Genomic DNA, 16,841 nt, shown 5'->3' with positions numbered 1-16,841 from the left:
TCAAATTTTTATTTCTTTTGCCACATCTGTATGCAGTCTGTATGGTGCTGAATGAATGCTTCTGCTTAGGGTCTGACCATTTTTATGCTATTTTAATCCATTTTTCCAGTTTTCAGTGTATTTGTTTTTCAAATGGAGATCATTGGAATTGCTGGTTTGGGCATTGGTGTGTCTGTGGCCTGATTCAGAGGCTGACTTGTTTCTGTGTCATTGAGCCTCAGATCCATGTGGCCCAGGGGATCCCTGTGCTGGGAGGGCTGGTTACTCTGTAGCACTGTATTTAATGCATGCCAGTCTGCTTTAAGTGCCACCAGAGCTTAGTGGCTGTTTTTTTCTGTTTGATTATGCAGGGGGAAGAGTGCCAGCTGTGCCCTGAAGGCATTATTTGGCATAGGCCTTTTTCTGTGAAGCTGCAAAATAATTTTAGAGAACTCCAACCAAAATATTCCTTTTCAGGCCTTTCTCCCAGTTCTTTGATTCAATTCCACGTAATAAAATGGCAGTTGGAATTGAGTGACTTTGAGCCGGGCCCTCACTGCAGGCCTGGCGTTTGGCTCGCTGCGCCCGGCCCGTGTTTTGAGTTATAGGAAGAGGACGGGGAATGTGGAATCTCACACGCACTTTAACATGTTATCCCGTCTGCCACTTTCTTTTCCTGCTCTCCTTCGTTCTGGGACGTGTCCAAGCGTGGACGCATTAAAAGCTTGATAAACACAGCCTAATTTGGCCATCTGTAAAATGCACTGTGGGTCGCTGTTAGGAGGGAGAGAGCCGGAGAATGGGCTTTTAATCAGCTTTGGTTCAGAGTAAGTGGACTGTAGCACACTGTGGGGATCATCCCAGGATACTCTCAGAGTTCTGAGGGAGGAATTCCTCTCGTATGAATCAGCTTTTCTCCTCTTCTCTTTTCTCTCTTGGCTTTTGTCACTCCATCAGCCTGGAGAGTCAGAGGCGTCTGGAGCCCTGCGTCGGATAACGTATCTACTTACCCGCCCCACACACTCTCTCTCACACACACACACACACACTTGTGCATGTGCTCACACACACACACACACTCAAACATACACATTTGTGTGTTTACACATGCACACACACACACACACACACACACACAGACCTGCGCGCGCACACACACTCATGCGTGCAGTGCTCATGCTGTGCCGTTGATGTGTTTCCTCGGGCTGTATGTGGACTCCTGGTCCTCAGGTTTCAGCCTGTGGGGAAGATTCTCAGCCCGTCTAAAGGTCACAGGCCCCTTTACGGGTGTTTCAGTGAAAGTGGCGTAAGGCTGCGGTTACCAGCGCTCTGTTAGGGCCCCGCTGACCTCAGGGGGTACGCCGCAGAGATTCACCCCGCCTGCAGCGCTGCAGCTCTGCTGTCTGATGCTGATAGAGCTGCTACAGTCAGCGCTGCGGCTCTGCTGTCTGATGCTGTTAGAGCTGCTACAGTCAGCGCTGCGGCTCTGCTGTCTGATGCCTATAGAGCTGCTACAGTCAGCGCTGCGGCTCTGCTGTCTGATGCTGTTAGAGCTGCTACAGTCAGCGCTGCGGCTCTGCTGTCTGATGCCTATAGAGCTGCTACAGTCAGCGCTGCGGCTCTGCTGTCTGATGCTGTTAGAGCTGCTACAGTCAGCGCTGCGGCTCTGCTGTCTGATGCTGTTAGAGCTGCTACAGTCAGCGCTGCGGCTCTGCTGTCTGATGCTGTTAGAGCTGCTACAGTCAGCGCTGCGGCTCTGCTGTCTGATGCTGTTAGAGCTGCTACAGTCAGCGCTGCGGCTCTGCTGTCTGATGCTGTTAGAGCTGCTACAGTCAGCGCTGCGGCTCTGCTGTCTGATGCTGTTAGAGCTGCTACAGTCAGCGCTGCGGCTCTGCTGTCTGATGCTGTTAGAGCTGCTACAGTCAGCGCTGCGGCTCTGCTGTCTGATGCTGTTAGAGCTGCTACAGTCAGCGCTGCGGCTCTGCTGTCTGATGCTGTTAGAGCTGCTACAGTCAGCGCTGCGGCTCTGCTGCCTGATGCTGATAGAGCTGCTACAGTCAGCGCTGCGGCCGTGTAGCGTAAGAGCAGAAGGAAGAGCACGCTGCAGTCTGGCTGTGTTTACGCTGTTTATGCTCTACCTGGCAGCCCTGATTTATGAGCGTGTCTGGTTGCATGCCAGTTTCGTTAGGCATGCTAATTGTGGAGGCTGTAAACAGAGAGGGGTTTGGATGGACTCGTCCTTTCATGTTTTATGTTAGGGTGATACTCATCAGTGACCCTCCCCAGGATCTGACCCCGTGACCCCCTGACCCCATCACATCATAGGCGTGATTGATGGGGTGGGTTAGCGTGGTCTGGGACTCGTGACGGGGTGAGTGTGCCGCTCCCAGGTTATAGTGTTACCTTCCGCAGCCATTTCTCACTGAGGAGGTCATATATCATGTCCACTGCGTGATGAAGACATTGGCCTACAGTTTGAAGCTGTCCCAGTCTATCTAATGAAGCTGTCCCAGCTTGTTAAATGAAGCTGTCTCAGGTGGTTTACTGAAGCTTTCACACCTGTTAAATGAAGCTGTCTCAGGTGGTTTACTGAAGCTTTCGAACCTGTTAAATGAAGCTGTTTCAGGTGGTTTACTGAAGCTTTCAAACCTGTTAAATGAAGCTGTCTCAGGCAGTGTACTGAAGCTTTTCGGGCTGTTTAAATGTTGGGCAGTGGTGTGTTGAGGTCAGCATGGAGTTTTTGGCCACAGGAGCTGCTGTTCCCATGACTGCATATCCCAAAAAAAGATTAGAAAAGACTCACACACTCGGTTAATGCTCCAAAATACAAATAATTTAGTTTAGTTTACCATGTGAACGGCTGACGTTTCATATTGCAGAAATCCGTGGATGAGGGTGTTCACTAAATCTCTTTCTGAATACTCTGGAGTAGCGTCCTCCCTAACTCCCTCCCTCCCTCCCTCTCTTTATCATTTCTCTGATCTGGAGTGGCTGCTGAGGTTTCTGCTGTAGTGCTTTCAGCTGTCTATGCTCTATAGATCAGGTGATTAAAGGAAGGAGGGATGTGACTGTAGTTTTTGGGTGGAGCCTCTGCCTGCAGGGTTAGACAGCTTCTCCTCCAGCTCTGGAGTGTTGCTTGCTGGTGGCAGTGGGGGGGGGGGGGGGCTTTCCACTATACCTGTGTGTGGCGTTCCGGCACTTTCCTTTCCATCCTGTTCACCTGCTTCCGATGCATCTGTGAGCTCTTCATGTCTCTGCCCACACACCCCTCTATATCCTGAGTAAATACGCCATGGCGGCTCTTCCGCAAACACACAGGGAGGTGGGGTGGATTCCTCCTGGTGTTTTTCCATATTCCTTATTATTTACCTTATTACCTGAAGGTCAGGTAAAAGGTTCAATTACTTCTCTGAACCATCATCAGTGTGAACAAGACTGTGCTCGCGCTGCCAAGTTAGCGTTAGCGCTGATAAGTGCCTCCTCGCCACGGTATTGTGCGCAGGATAAACAGGCTGCTCCCACCTGATGTAGCCTGGCTGTGGGCCAGCCTGCGCTGCTGAATGAGCCAGCCTGCAGCCGTGTGCGAGGTTAGCTTCCCGCGGCGCGCCTCAGACAGAGCTGACCTGCAGCTACCGTGGGTCACTGGCAGCAGGGAGAGGCTGCACACACGCACATGCTGTGTGCCATACTGCGCCGTGATTGGACAGTCTGCACTCTCTGTGCCATACAGAGCTGTGATTGGACAGTCAGCACTCTCTATGCCATACAGAGCTGTGATTGGACAGTCCGTGCTCTCTGTGTCTTACAGTACAGATTGGGCAGTCTACACTCTCACGAACATAAACAGCTTGGTAAAATGGTTTGAAATTTTCATTTTGAACTCCTTAATCCAACACTTCCTGCAGGCTGCACCACAGTGTCAGTTTAACACATCAGCACACTGTAACCTGTCTATCATTTCTGTATGTGATGCATCTGTACAGGACATTTGGATCTGCTGCCATTTAAATACAATGGGCACAATATTACCCAGGATATGGGGATGTATTACTGTAATTACTCTTCATAAGTTTTCTGTGGACCACCCTTGACCTCCATGGACCTCAGATTGGGATTTCCAAGGCTATGCTCACCATTGATTGTTTAGTGAGCGATGGGGCTGTTTTTCTTTGTTTCTGAATTTCATTCATTAGATGCAGACATCAGTGAAGAGGAATAAGCTTTTGTTACAGTGTACAGTTCTGGGCCAGGGGTGCTGACCCAGTCTCTCTGGTCCTGATCTGGTCCCTGCCCCTGATTCGCTGTGCATTGTCCCGCAGCCCGTTTCCCATTCGCCCCGCCCGAGGCAGAACAATGCCCGTCCCCTCCCCCACCCAAGGGTGCAGCGTCACAGAGAGCGAAGCACAGTCTGTTTATAGCTCCCTAACTGCCACCGGAGGTCTCAGTTTGTTATTTTAATTTTTTTTTCCTTCCCTCTGCCATTCTGTGTGAGGCGCCGCTCTGTTTTTGAACCGACGCCCCGGCGTTCTGCTGGACGTATTCGAGGGGAAACGGCGCTTCCCCTGAGCTCCAGGAGGGCTTGGGGCGGGGGCGCTGCCATGTTAATGTTTTATCTTATTATTTTAGGAGCCTTCACTTTTGACAGCCCGCCTGTTCTGACTGCACACCACTCACGCGCAGACGTCAGTGTGTTTGAGGCCTATGCTGTCATACTCTTCCTTCCTGGCTCACTCTGTCCTCCCCCCTCCCTGCCCCTCCTTCTCTTTCCCTGCCCCTCCCAGCGTCACTGCTGTTTGGGGAGATGGGGGCGGGACAGGAGTTCTGCTAACCGTCTGTTTGAGGGGTTTTTTTTTTTTTTTTTACTGAAGCTGCTCATTCAGAAAGTGCTCTCAGTCACAGTGAGTGGGAAAGGCTGAGTGAGAGGAATTGATAAATGAATGAAGACTGGCCTGGTTTAACATCAGTAGGATTAGGCTACATTTAGTAGGCGCTCTTATCCAGAGTGACTTTCACTGCTTTTGAATGTTCTACAGTGTCTGTTTATGCAGCAGGATGTCATCCTGAAGTAATTCAGTGTAACATCCAGTACCTTGCTCAATGGTACAATGGCAGCTTCCCACCCGGGAATTGAACTTGCAGCCTTTAGGCTGCACGCCCAGTCCTGTCACCATCGTGCTACGCTGCTGCCCGCGACGTCCCCACACGGACCGTCTCCACGCAGCCACAGGGTTTAGTGGGGATTGTGTGCACCTCTCCTCTGCTCTGGTATTCATGGTGGAGTGGGGCCTGGTGTTCTTTCCTAACACCTTATTTAAGGTGTTGCTAAGCGACTCCCTGGGGCAGCGGGATGACTGTCTCCTCCCTTGCTGCTCTCTGAGGAGTGTTAATGCACACTACCAGAAGTGCCAAACGCACACTGCCGCACAGCCACACAGTCCCCCTGGCCCACGGCCACCGGAATTCTGCTGCTCTGATGTTCAGGTCTGAGCCGTCTGCCATGTTAGCTGTGTTCCCTGGCACTTACATCAGTTAAGATCCTGGGAAACTGTACGTCCTGAACCCTGATTTCTCTCAGAAATGATTTCACAGATCGTTCTAATGGTGCAGTCAAGCAGAGCTAGGATAAAAATAGTCTCAGGGCCAAGGAAAATACATAAACAAGCTCTCAAACTGCACGCACACATGCATGCTGAAAATGCACATGAATACACACACTGCATATATCTCCATATATTCTGAGCCACTGAGGCCTTTTAGTCATGCCTGGGAAGATGAGATTGCCTTTGCATATTTTCTCCTGAATTGCATCCAGAGAGCAGGTAATGTGTTTAGGCCTAATTGACTGTGATGGGCCGTGTAAATCAGCTGGCTCATTTCCTCTCTGATTCACGCGTGCGGGGGTGTCCGTCACTCTTACCAGCCTGTTAGCGCTCCTCATCGAACACATAAAGAGTGTCACTCCACATTAGGTCCAGACTGGGCCTGGGCCTGGGCTTTGAGAGAGCTCCATATGCCGTCCAGGTCAGACGGGCAGTTGAGAGAATGAGTATTTTTATACATTTCGGTTTCACCCGATTTAAATACGTGCACTTTTTGTACATAGGCCTCCCATTTCAGGGCACCATAATCTTTGGACCAAATGGCTTCACAGGTGTTTCTGATTAGTCAGGTATGTTCAATTGTTTCCTTGGGGCAAGTATAAGAGAGCTTTCAGTGAACTGATGGCTGTGTCTGTGAGTGATCTCTTCTTTCTATTGAGTTCTGTTTCTAATAGAGTCTCTCTGTCCCCCTCTCTTTCTCTCTTTCTCCCCCCCTCCCTCTCTCTCAGGATGATAACTGGGGCGAGACCACCACAGCGGTGACGGGCACGTCGGAGCACAGCCTGTCCCAGGAGGACATTGTGCGCATCAGTAAGGACCTGGAGGACAGCGTGGGGCTGGGCTGCCGGCGGTACCTGGGGCTGACGGTGGGGGTGCTGCTGGGCGTGCTGGTGCTGCTGACGCCGCTGGCCTTCCTGGTGCTGCCCCACGTGCTCTGGCCCGAGCGGCTCAAGGCCTGCGGGACGGCCTGCGAGGGGCTCTTCATCTCCGTGGCCTTCAAGCTGCTCATCCTCCTCATCGCCGTGTGGGCGCTGTTCCTGCGCCCGCCCCGCGCCGGCCTCCCGCGCGTCTTCGTCTTCCGGGCGCTGCTCATGGTGCTGGTGCTGCTCTTCGTCGTCTCCTACTGGCTGTTCTACGGCGTGCGCATCCTGGAGTCACGGGTAAGAGCCCCTGCTGTACTGCTGTGTGTTTATAACACACTAATGCAGTACTGAAGGGTGTTTATAGCACAGTAATACAGTACCACATTGTGTTTATAACAGTAATACAGAACTGCAGTGTGTTTATAACACAGTAATACATTACTGCAGGGTGTTTATAACAATAATATAGTACTGCATTGTGTTTATAACACAGTAATACAGTGCTTAATTTTAGGTTAGAAGATATTTCAGTATTTGGCTTAATTCAGACTGATTCATCTGAGACAGGCATTATAAACACTGTCTTGACACAGAGCAACTAATGGTAGTAAGTGTGTGTGTTGCTTTTTTGTAGTTTGTGTGTATGTGAGTGTGAATTTAAAATAATAATCTAATGTGTGTGTGTATAGATGATATTACATTGGTGTACATCATTGTAAAAATGTCTCTCTTTCTCAGGATGAGAACTATCAGGGCATAGTGCAGTACGCCGTGTCGCTGGTGGACGCTCTGCTGTTCATTCACTACCTGGCCATCGTGCTCCTGGAGCTGAGACAGCTGCAGCCCTGCTTCTCTGTGTGCGTCACACGCTCCACTGACGGAGAGACACGCCACTATAACCTGGGACAGCTCAGGTGAGACCCAGCTCTGTAACCTGGGACAGTTCAGGTAAGGGGGCGGGGCAGGGCAGTGCCACAGCACGAGGGTGCCCCTTAAGGCAGTCTGTGAAATGGCAGTCTGATAACAGGAAGCTCATCAGTGTCAGAACACTACTGTCTGCCCCTGGCCCCGCCCAACACACACCTACCACGCCCACAGGGAGGACTGGTGGGAGCACTGAGCTCTGGGGCCTGTGCTGAGCTCACATTGGGGGGGCAGGGGGGGAGGGCTCTCACACCAGCCCCATTCAGCCTGTTATTTACGCATTCCATTTCCAGCTGCTGAATTTTTCATCAGAGCCCGTGCAGCAGATACTGACGCAGCACAGCAGGTGCAAATGAATCTGCCGCTTCAGATTTACACTCTAAACGTCTCTTTCTGTCCTTTTCATAACTCACTGTGTGTGTGTGTGTGTGTGTGTGTGTGTGTGTCTGTTTGAGTGTGTGTGTGCGCGTGTGTTAATTTGAGTGTGTGTGTGTGTGCGCACGTGCGCTTGTGTCTGTTTGAGTGTGTGTGTGTGCGTGTGTGTGTGCGTGCGTGTGTGTCAGTCTCGTGTCAGAGCAGGGTGAGTGTTGATCAGACTGAAGGCTCATATATTTTTCTGATGGATAAATGACTCACTGCTGGTGTCTGTATTTCAGTGGGGTGGTTATCTCCACATGCACTAACACAGTAATGGCCTTTGGGAATAGGAAGCTTGTGTTCAAACTGAGCACATACTGAGGGCGACAACTCAGTTAGCCACTTAGTTATATGAATGCCAAACACTATGCTCCTGTTTGTACTAGGACTGTTCTCCCATTTCCCTGCACAGCCATCTCCCTGTGCTGCTGTTTTTCCTCACCTCTTGTAAAGAACATATAAGTGTGTGGGAATGATACTTATCCATGTTGCGCAGTTGAAGAGCAGATTGTTTGCTCTGTTCATTTCATCCACTTTGCTGGGGATCCCTCCCTTCCCCAAGTGATTTATGTGTTTGTCATTTTGTTAAATTGTTTTTCTGCATAAAGGAGCAGTATATGCAGCTTACTGTAGCAGGCTGATTTACCTCACTGACTCCGCCCCCTCTCTCTCTGCAGTAGAGGTATACGCGGCTTACAGTAACAGGCTGATTTACCTCACTGACTCCGCCCCCTCTCTCTCTGCAGTATCCAGCGGGCTGCCCTGTCCATCCTGGAGAACTACTACCGAGATTTCCCCGTCCATAACCCCGCCCTGCTGACCGCCTCCAAATCCCGCGCGGCCAAACACCTGGCCGGCCTCAAGGTCTACAACGTGGACGGTGAGTTCCGCCGCCCGAAGGGGGCTGGGACCCAATCACTGCAGAGGAGGGCAGTTCTGCACAAATCAGTGCACCGGAGGGCAGTTCTGTTCACTCTGGACCAATAACTGCAGAGGCCATGTTATCTGCCCTCACACCCAGAGATAATAAAATAGAGATGGGAGAAAGTTAGGACTCATACACACTAGCATTAAAACTGGTTTTGAAAACCATTTCAGCCCCTTAAAACCTTCCAAATCGGTGGTGGTGAAAAAAACGTTTCAATTTAAAAGGTGGAGCAAGGATTAGCAACTTTTAGAAACGTGTTGTACGAGGTGTAAGTGTTATCATCTTGGAAACAAAGAGAGGTCTCTGCTTATGCTCAGGAATTGGTGACCTGAAGTTGTGATGTCATAAGGCTATGGACCTGGGTTTGTGATGTCATAGGATTGTGTGTTTCTTCTCGTGATTTCTTTCTTTCTTTCTTGCATTCTTTTTTTCTTTCTTTCTTTTTTCCTTCCTTCCTCCCTTTCTGTGGTTCTGACATTCTTTGGGACTTTCATTAACATTCACTTCCTCTGTGTGATACTCTCTTTCTCTCTGGCTTTTCAAAGCTGTTAAGGCTAAGCTGAAAGCATACCTTATTGACAGTAAGTAAAAGCATCCTGTTAACGATCTCCTCTCTCTCCCCCCCCTTCCCCACACGTGCACACCCACACATGCACACACACTTCCACACCCACATATACACTCATGCTGCCCCCCACCTGTTCTCCACGAGCCTGTTGAGATACCCACACCTCAGCAGGCTTCTTGTCACTGGTCCAGAATGCCTCCCATCATGCACTTGGTTTCACGGTCAGCATGTGGTTTCACGGTCAGTTTTCTACACTATCTCAAACTGTTAACTCTGGCACTACATGCAAATTATTCTCTTATTATTCCTTCCACGGTTGCTTATCTGTATATCTATACATTATGTACATCATACAATTTTTACCTGTGGCTGGCAAAATGGGCTAGCACAGTTGCAGCTGCGGGATTTTATAGTTCTCTATAACCCATACAGATCATACAGTCACAGCCTCCTGTCCTTCCCATTATAGACACAGAGTAATATCGTCGACATCCAGGCTTAACATCTAATTTAGTTTTTTATTCCTGAATGATGAATTCTATGATGTGGGCTTATATCTGCTGTGGATTACCTTAAATCGATGATGTAAGAGAAGTGAATGCAGCCACGGCCGATGCTGTCTCAGTGATGTGCACTAACCCTGATGAAGGGGGCGGGGCTCAGAGAGGTGTCAGTCATAGCTGAGGACGGTGGGGGAGGAGGAGATGAAAGTCCTGCCCCTGTTCCCTTAGCCTGCAGGGGGCGCTGCATTTTGTCAGCATAAATCCAGACATGCCTGGGGAAGCTGGGATTTTTTGTGTAGTCTGTGTGAATGGAACAAGAGGTGGGGTGGAGGGGGACGGAATTGAGCAGTGTGCTATCTGGACTGTGCCTCCCCTAACTGATGTATACAATACACGGCTTTTCACCCAAAACCAGTAACACAGCCAATAGTTGGTCTTGGTATTTGCTCTGCACCTATCATTGGTTGTGTTATTAGCTCTGCGTGTGCTAAAAGGTTTTGCATCTGCTACAGGTCTGAGTGAATCTGGCCCTATTTGCACACTGATGTCATGAAATGCGTATACTTATGAAATGACAGACCACTTTTTTCCAAAGCAGATATTTGTCCCAATGCAGGGCACATTTATTTCACAGAGAAGCAGCACATGCAAGAAAAGTCACAATCATCTAAGGAACATCCTAACTTCAAAGGAAATGTCTGTACATATGCATACATATACAGTTTTACCACCGAACACAGCAATGCACTGCACAACTGCAGTTAACTTTAACAAAACAGTTATAATTATCATAGAGATTACCCTGTTAAAAAGTAAAAAAACAGTTACAAACCAGAATGTCATATGCGCGGTTGTGCTGGACCACAATGGGAAAGAACAGACCAGGCAAAAGGAATGGAAAATGAAAGCACAGCATGTCGGAGGAAAACCGACGGAGAGATTTGGAAGTGTGGATGCAGACAGTACTGCTGTGTCCGTTTTAATTGGACATAACACCTCAAGTGCAGAATGGAATCACGCAGAAAATTAGATTTGAGACACAAAGATGGCACTGTGTCAAGAGGATCGCACACGAGAGAAACTTTTTATTCGGTGTCATTTCTGTCTCTCTGATTCTCTCTCTTCCCCCCTCCCCCCTCCCCCCTCCCTCCTCCCTCCTCCCTCACCCCCTTCTGTGCTCTCAGCAGCCGATTTAGACACAGAGACAGCCGTGGCATTAAATCAATACCTTTCATCCCACTGCCCCCTCGCATGCACGCACACACACACACACACACACACACACACAAACATGCACTCTCTCTCTCTCACACACACACACACACACACACTCTCTCTCTCACACACACACACACACACACACACACGGGCCAGAGAAAGGACAAGGCCCTTGGACTGTCCCTTACCTCATGGTTGCCGTGGTAGCCTCCATCCTCGCCCTCCTGAGCGTGCTCAGGAGGGCTACTGTATGTCACAGTGCCCCCTGTGGTGTTCTGTGATATTGAAAGTAGGGGAGAAGAACACATATTAAAGTGGGAGCAGCACAGGAGGGAGATTAATTATTCAGGAGCTCTGTCCTCGATGCGCTTCACCTGCTCAGCCAATATTCAAATCATCTTCTGCAGAAGAATTAGGTTGCCTTGCATATTAATGTTGCAAAACTACCTAATTTAAATTTTGAATGCAGGAATATGAGGGCAAAAAATGAGCTAGACTGCTTCAGTGAAATGGATTCCTGGGTTGTAGCTCCTGGGTTGTGAGCACCTGGCCAAGTGAGAGGCTTGTGAGATGTCTGTGGCATTGTGGGAAGGGAGAGCAGGAAGCGAGCAATGCCCAGCTACGGCTCTCTCCTACCCTGACATTTCAGCAGCAGTGCAGACATTGGGCTGCCATAACGTTTAGACAACAGACTTTATTCCCCGGAGATGTTCTCAGATTATTTTGGGAATTTTGCATCAGCGGTCAAAGGGCAAGGCTGGAGATGACATTTTAGAAGAGGAGTCAGAGGAGGAATCAATTAATGGGAGCCCAGGTCTGTGCCGTGGGGCACGCCGCTGGGCAGGCAGACGAGACTGCTGGGTTCACACGGAGATCAATACTGAACAGAGATGTCACCTGCTGCAGTTATACCCCCCCAGGCCAAGGTCCGCATGTTTCAGACTCATCCACACCAACAGCCACGTGGCTCTTTCCCTCTCCTGAGGCTGGTGGCCTCCTCTCTGATGTGTGTGTGCTCTTCACTCTGACACGACTGCACACGTGCACGCTTCTGAAGGCACATTCTTATCACTGTAGTAAATCGCAGCCTGGTCAGAGTGTATGAGTGTTGCCACCAGGTGTACTGTATGACGATGGGGAGATGCAGCCTGGAGTACGTTCACTGGCCAGCTCGCTGTACTGTTGCCTCTCCTCACTTGTTATTGATGTGTGACGATCGGCATCGTTGCCATTGGTCCTCTGGGGCCCCTCCCCCTGGCTGACGTCCAGGCGTGACGCCCGCTCCTCCCTGCCCGCAGGTCCGGGGAATAACAGCGCGGGGCAGTCTCGAGCCATGATCGCGGCCGCCGCCCGCCGCAGGGACACCAGCCACAACGAGCTGTACTACGAGGAGGCCGACCACGAGAGGCGCGTCAGGAAACGCCGCGCCAGGTGAGCCGCGCGGTCACATGACCCGCAGAGAGGAAGGAGGTGGTCACATGAGGGGCTCAAGTGTGTGTGTGTATGTGTGTGTGGGCTATAAATGAGGATATTGTGTAAGCTCTGTGGGTGTGTGTGTGGTACATATGAGGATATTGTGTAAGCTCTGTGTGTGTGTGTGTGTGTGTGTGTGGTATAAATGAGGATATTGTGTAAGGTCTGTGTGTCTGTGTGTGCAGGTTGGTGGTGGCGGTAGAGGAGGCTTTCACACACATCAAGCGCATGCAGGAGGAGGAGCAGAAGAAGACTCCTGGGGAGGTGATGGACCCGCGGGAGGCTGCCCAGGCCATCTTCCCCTCCATGGCCCGCGCACTGCAGAAGTACCTCCGCACCACTAGGCAGCAGCACTGCCACACCATGGAGAGCATCCAGCAGCACCTGGCCTTCTGCATCACCAACAACATGACACCCAAGGTAGCACATGACTTTAATCTGAACTACTGGCCTCCAGCATCACCAACAACATAAATGAGTGATTGACTGATTTATTGTGTACCTGATTGATTGATCTATTGATTGATTGATGTATTTACTGATTTATTGATGTATTCATTGATATATTTGACCGTGCAATTGATGTATTGGTGTATTTGATGTATTGATTGACTGATGTATTTTGTTGATTGTCTGATTGATGTATCTGTATAGATGTATTAATTGATTGAGTGATGTATTTATGTATTTATTGATTGAGTGGTGTATAGATGTATTAATTAACTGACTGTTTACCTGTGTGGGGGTGTGTGTTTGGCCCAGGCCTTCTTGGAGAGCTACCTGACCCCGGGCCCCACGCTGCAGTACGGGAGGGAGCGCTGGCTGGCCAGGCACTGGACGCTGATCAGCGAGGCCACGGTGACCAGCGGCCTGAAGGAGGGATCAGTCTTCCTACTCAAGTGCATAGACTTCAGCCTGGTGGTGACCGCCAAGCGCATCCCCTACATCCAGCTGTCCGAGGAGTTCATCGACCCCAAGTCCCACAAGTTCGTCCTGCGGCTGCAGTCCGAGACCTCGGTGTAGCGTAGCGCACGCGGGTTTTACTCTTTTAAATCATTTTTTACGAGGTTTATATTTTATTTGAGGTGTCGTTTTTCTTTTTTTTTTTTCTTTTTTGGTCACTTATGCAAATCTTTTTTTTGTTTTGGTTAAAAGATATTAGCTGATATTTAAAGAAATAAAAATCACACAGATGACACGTTGGATACATCTGTGTGTACAGACAGGGAATCAAACCCTAGAGAGAGTATGCGAGTGTGTACTCGTGTGTGTGTGTGTGTGTGTGTGTGTGTGTGTGTGTGTGTGGGAAAGTGTGTGTTTGCTTTTATGTGTGTATGCACATGTGCGTGTGTTTGTTGTGAGTGGTGTGTGTTTGTGTGCGTGCGTGTGTGCGTGTGCGTGTGTATGTGTTTGCATGCACATGTGTGTGTGTGTGTGTGTGTGTGTGTGTGTAAATGGACACGTTCATCCTGCCTGTTCCAGCATCATGAGTGACATGGGCAGGTGAAGGGGGAGGGGTGGGTGTGAGTGTGGGGTAGGAGGAGGGGCCCCTGGGGCAGAGGGCAGGCACAGGGTGGCTGTCTAAAGGACCACTGAAGCCCTGCCCCAATACACATCTGGACCGAAGAGGAATAGTGTGAAAGATCATTTTTAAGGTCATAAAGCTCAACAACACTCAAGCAAACTGGTTTTGTTTTTATGTCAGAAACATGAAGTCCCAACCAAGTTTCTTTTTCCATTTATTTTGGCTTACTTGTAGAAATCCACCTAGTCCTGTTTTGTGTTGTGTCAGATAGAGTCCTGGTCACATGCTTCTCCTGGGTTTGCTATAGCAACAGGTTCAGCGGGGCACAACATAACTTGTTTGCTCGAATCAGCAGCTACCTTCATTGAAACAATTCAGGTGCATATTTTCAGATGGAATTTTGCTGAGTATGAACTTCACGTGTATATATGTGTTTGTATATACATATACATGTATTTAACATATATGTACAAACATATGGTATTTGCCTGTGTGTAAATATAAATGTATATAATGCTGTTCATTTGATACACTTTCATATTCTAATTTGCCTGCCTGCACATAAAAACTGACTGTGGAATTCAGACACTACCAAAATACTCCTCTTCGTATACATTCTCTTCACCATTCCTGGATACAAACTTATTTTTGAATACATACATATTTTTTAGAAACGCAGTTTCTGAATACATTTTTCTAGCTTTTCTATGGCATTGTGTTGATATCAAATTAACATGTTGTTTCCGTATCAGAAGGCTGTTATTTTGTTAGCTCTCAGTTTCCTTGAACCCTGGAGAGTTGGCATCAGCTGATACTCCCGTGGTCAGCTCTGGGCCTGGGCCAGACCAGAGGGTCACAGTAGATTGATTTTTCCACCTCTGTGTTTAAACACTCCCGTGTGAACTTCTGCACTGTGGGGATAGCGATCAACTCATCTTCCTTTTTACAACTAAAATTTAAATTGAGTGCAATTTGAGATTTATTTAAATTCTTCGGTGCAATTTATGAATTTATTTTTCCCCTTCGTCCCAGTCTTTGTTTATTTATCCATATTTGCGTGTCTTTTTTTCCAAACCTGTGTTCAGACCCATTATATCCACCCATAAGTCCTGTTTCCATGACATTTTTTTCTTTTGTGAGCACAAACCAAAGACACGTGTTGAACTGTCCAATTTCCCAGGTTACAGAGGGCTGTTTCTGTTTCTGTGAATCAGGAGTACACATGTAGCACTCAACCTCCACCTTCACTGAGCATCAGGGGCCAGCCTACACCTGCAGTAGGTGGAGTCCAGGTGGATAAATGGGGCTAAACTTCCTAAAAGGTCATATTAAACTAAAGTTATCTGTAGAGTGTTACCTGTAACTCAAGTGTGCCGAAAAAGAAGAAATTATAGGGAGAACCTCTGGTGTGCATCGGTGTAATTGAAATGGTTTTGCATATGTCAATAACTGTGCACTGGTATAGTGCCCTTAACAGCTGCCTCAGACCATGTGAACGTCAGTGGAGAGTGAGTTATTTCTGCCTTCTGTAGCTCACGTCCCACTCCAACCCCTCCAGTGACCCCCCCCCCCCCCCCCCAGTTTGGGAACCCCTGCTGTATAGAATGGCCACTTGCTCATTCTCCTCTGGCCAAATGAAAGTGGTGATACTGAGTGTTTTAAGAGCGTGCTGCAGTCCACCGCCCGTGTCTGGGGCTGGAAGAGGCCTCCACTACCTGGCACGTGTGAGATTTGACTAAAAGAGGAGTGGAAATTCACTTTGCATGCATTAGATGCAGGTTTTTATTTATTTCAGGAATATATGACACTAACTGCAAAAGGAATGTTGGTTATGTTGTGCAGAAAATCATGATTCAGATGATGCAGTCCAGTAAGGAAATTAAAAACGGCTCATAGCGCCATCTAGCAGATATACCCGGCAGTGTTTGGGAATCAGGACAGCTAACAGTATTGAGTCACAGGGTTCTTATTTCAAGTGAATGTTTTAAAAACCAATGCATTTTATTAAAAAGGACCCCTCATTTTATATGCATACAGATCTTAAATACAGAAAGTACATTTTATATATTGTCTATGGTTGTTCAGTTGTTTATACTGTTCCTAAAAAGAAAGCTTTTGATTTTTATGCCAATTGCTGTTTGGGTTTTTACAGATGATGGTAGTGCACTGTATGTCCCTTTCACAATGTGAACACGTGCCTCTTTTACAAGCAGTGTGTGGACAATGGTCCTCAGCACGTAAACATCCCATTCTTCTTTTCACACATGCACAAGGCTTTTTCTGTTTTAGTCCTGACATTTTATTGTATCAAATTGTTTCAATTTCATAACGTGAATATTTGTATAAAATAAACATTTTTACAAAAAAATTGTACCTGGTTTTGAAAAAGCCAAAATTCTTTCAGCCAAATTAAACTTATTTTCACATTTTAGTAATCGCTAGAGAGATACTTCACGTTTGATTATGTATTCTCCCGAACTGTCATTCGACAACTGTACATTTACCTCCACAGATCTGTGCAGGTAAATGTACACTGTGAGCATAGATATATACAGGTAAATGCACAATGTGAGAGTAGATCTACACAGGTAAATGCACACTAAGACTAGATCTGTACAGGTCAATATACACTGAGAGATCTGTACAGGTAAAGGTATGCAGCGAGTAGATCTATACAGGTATTGTGAATGTACAACGTGAGAGTATATCTATGCAGGTAAGTGTACACAGAGTCGATCTGTGCAGGTAAATGTACACTGTGAGAGTAAATCTGCAGGTAAATGTACACTATGGAAGTAGATCTATACAGGTAAATGCACACTGACAGTAGGTCTGTACATATA

General features: G+C 48.1%; 1 protein-coding gene across 4 annotated transcripts in view; it reads left to right on the top strand.

Annotated features, from left to right (window-relative positions):
• Window positions 1–16,371, top strand: part of LOC118214520 (vang-like protein 1) — a 39,440-nt gene extending 23,069 nt beyond the window's left edge. For all 4 annotated transcript variants that reach the window (XM_035394536.1, XM_035394534.1, XM_035394535.1 and 1 more), the window contains 6 exons: window positions 6,308–6,739; window positions 7,181–7,356; window positions 8,530–8,663; window positions 12,299–12,431; window positions 12,659–12,893; window positions 13,236–16,371. In XM_035394536.1, coding sequence (XP_035250427.1) covers window positions 6,308–6,739; window positions 7,181–7,356; window positions 8,530–8,663; window positions 12,299–12,431; window positions 12,659–12,893; window positions 13,236–13,496 — 1,371 coding nt within the window. In that variant the 3' untranslated portion in view covers window positions 13,497–16,371. The remainder of the gene's footprint in view (window positions 1–6,307; window positions 6,740–7,180; window positions 7,357–8,529; window positions 8,664–12,298; window positions 12,432–12,658; window positions 12,894–13,235) is intronic.
• The last annotated feature ends 470 nt before the right edge of the window (window positions 16,372–16,841 follow it).

Source organism: Anguilla anguilla, chromosome 15 (genome assembly GCF_013347855.1).
Source record: "Anguilla anguilla isolate fAngAng1 chromosome 15, fAngAng1.pri, whole genome shotgun sequence".
NCBI classification, from domain to species: domain Eukaryota; kingdom Metazoa; phylum Chordata; class Actinopteri; order Anguilliformes; family Anguillidae; genus Anguilla; species Anguilla anguilla.
This window is presented reverse-complemented; position numbering and strand designations above follow the sequence as displayed.